Source organism: Poecilia reticulata, linkage group LG1 (genome assembly GCF_000633615.1).
Source record: "Poecilia reticulata strain Guanapo linkage group LG1, Guppy_female_1.0+MT, whole genome shotgun sequence".
NCBI lineage: Eukaryota > Metazoa > Chordata > Actinopteri > Cyprinodontiformes > Poeciliidae > Poecilia > Poecilia reticulata.
The window spans coordinates 33,597,335-33,599,696 of record NC_024331.1 but is presented as its reverse complement, the minus strand read 5'-3'; the positions used below and the strand labels follow the sequence as shown (position 1 = coordinate 33,599,696).

Below are 2,362 nucleotides of genomic sequence, written 5' to 3'. Positions count from 1 at the left end.
CTCGGAGCCCGGAGCCCGGAGCCCGGAGCCCGGAGCTCGGGCCGCTCTCACCTCTCCCGGATGGTGGGGTACAGACCCTGCCAGCTGCAGCCCGGGGCCGGGTTGTTGTTGCTCAAGTTCTGCTGCTGGAGCGAGGCGGCGGAGCTGCTGCTGCTTGAGGCCGAAGACACCAGCTTCTTGGCGGGGAACAGCTCTGCTGCCATCCTCCCCCTTCAGTCACACCGGGGAACGGCTCATGGCGGCTCGGGGGCCCGAACTGACAACCGCTGTTTAAACTTGGATCAGTTCCCGAACCGAACCGAACTCCATTTAAAAGCTGCCGGACTTTAGCTCTGAGCTAGCTTTAGCCACATTAGCCTCCCAGCATCGGAGCCTAAAACATGACGTAGACTGCGAAAAAAGCAGCTAAAGCAGCGGAGCAGAGGCTCCCCGAAGGGTCAACATTCCTTAACCTTTAACCTTTGACCTCTAACCTAGAGTCCCCATCAGCGGCCGAGCAGAGTTTAGGCTCAGCTTTTGTTTACGCCGCATCAACTCCAACCAATCAGAGACCAGCTCTTCTTTGCTGACGCTATGGGCGCTTTACTGCCCCCTGCTGGAATACAGCGCAGTGGCGGCTCCATTTGTGACGCTTAAAAAGTAAATCCCATGTTTTGCTTACAATTATGTTTTTGTAAAATGTGCCAAATATTTACAACAAAGTATTTTAATTATACATTTAGATGTTTGCCATTATTAAAATATAAATGAAATGCCTTTTAAATGTTATTTTGTTCTTTAAACCTTTTTGGTGACCAACATGTTCAGGTCATGTCCCCATTGCAGCGTAATAAACTTCCTCATGAAGTTTAAACTATAATATATATATATTTATGTTTTTATTCAATAAGCTGATTGACTGGACTAAATATTTTAATATGCAACTGAATCTGTTGAAACTATTTTTCTTCATATTATAAATGTCACAGTACATGGATAATATGAAAAGCCTTCAAAAAGTCTAAAAATGTCATAAAAACCATTTAATGGAAGTGACATAAAGTAAATTCAACCATGGAAAACAAAGTAGCTTCAACTGTCACCATCTCTGTACTTTTTATGATCTTAAACATGTAAAACCTGTAAAGCTTAAAGTTCCACCCTGTTAGGAAAGATTGTGGAAAATGTTTATTCAGCAGAATTTAAAAAACCTAATGTTATATTTAGTCATTAAAGGTTAGTTATCCTGTTGAAGGTTAACTAGCTAAATGTTGACCACATGAAGAGCTTCAGGCAGATTAGTTAGAAAAGTTCCACCTGTTATGTTCATGAACCAAATAAGGTGGAAATTAGGGTGAAAAGTAATAATTATAAGTCAAATAAAACATTTCAGATGATGGAATCGAGCTGCAGTCTGAGGTTTTATCAGATGCTATTTGTCTGTTTTCACTAGTTTCCTCATTGACTCCTGAGGGGAACAACGAGTTCCTGTCCTGGAAAATCCACTACAGGAATTTCACCTGTTTTCCCAAACAGAACCAGGACAAACACTCCGCCTGTACTTTGACTGGGCCAATCCTGCGTCAGAGTTTAGAACCAAACACTTTGATTCTAAACGGCTACCTCTGGTGGGTTCAAAAATAAAACATTATATAGTAAAAGAGACTCTAAGAAAAAGTCATTATTTTTCTAAATGAACATGTTTAATATTTGTGGTCTATAAATGTTCATAACAGGTGAAACACATTCAGAGACAATGGTGAGAAAAACACCTGAAATATTAATTTATCCTGAACTTACCCATTATTAATGTCTTATTGTTAAACATGTCAGTGATGTAACACAATATTTAAAACATTAATACTTTTTTTCAAATGTCCTGAAGCTGAAATGTTGCTGCAAAACCAGAATCACCCAGTTTTAGTTCAAACATACTTTACTGAGCGCAAAGGGACATTAAATGTTGCAGCTCATTAACTCAGATTCTTAAAAAGTCGATGCTGTTGGCATGGAAACATCTCCTGCAGCAGTCTGTGTTACAGTGAATCTGAAGAAGCCCCTGACTGAAGACACTGTTTTCCCAATACAGTCTCATGAACAGGATAGTCAAAGTTTCTGAAGAATCCCCCTTTGTGTCGTCCCTCAAACAGAACCAGAACCAGAACCAGAACAGAACCAGAACCAGAACCAGAACAGAACCAGAACCAGAACAGAACCAGAACCAGAACAGAACCAGAACCAGAACCAGAACCAGAACAGAACCAGAACCAGAACAGAACCAGAACAGAACCAGAACCAGAACAGAACCAGAACAGAACCAGAACCAGAACAGAACCAGAACAGAACCAGAACAGAACAGAACAGAACCAGAACAGAACCAGAA

General features: G+C 41.3%; 1 protein-coding gene across 2 annotated transcripts in view; it reads right to left on the bottom strand.

Moving 5' to 3' along the window:
- Positions 1-203, bottom strand: part of btbd3a (BTB (POZ) domain containing 3a) — a 3,972-nt gene extending 3,769 nt beyond the window's left edge. Inside the window, exon 1 of one of the 2 annotated variants that reach the window (XM_008421513.2) lies at positions 52-203. In XM_008421513.2, coding sequence (XP_008419735.1) covers positions 52-203 — 152 coding nt within the window. The remainder of the gene's footprint in view (positions 1-51) is intronic. The other variant, XM_008421523.2, reaches the window with a different exon arrangement.
- Between the last annotated feature and the right edge of the window lie 2,159 nt (positions 204-2,362).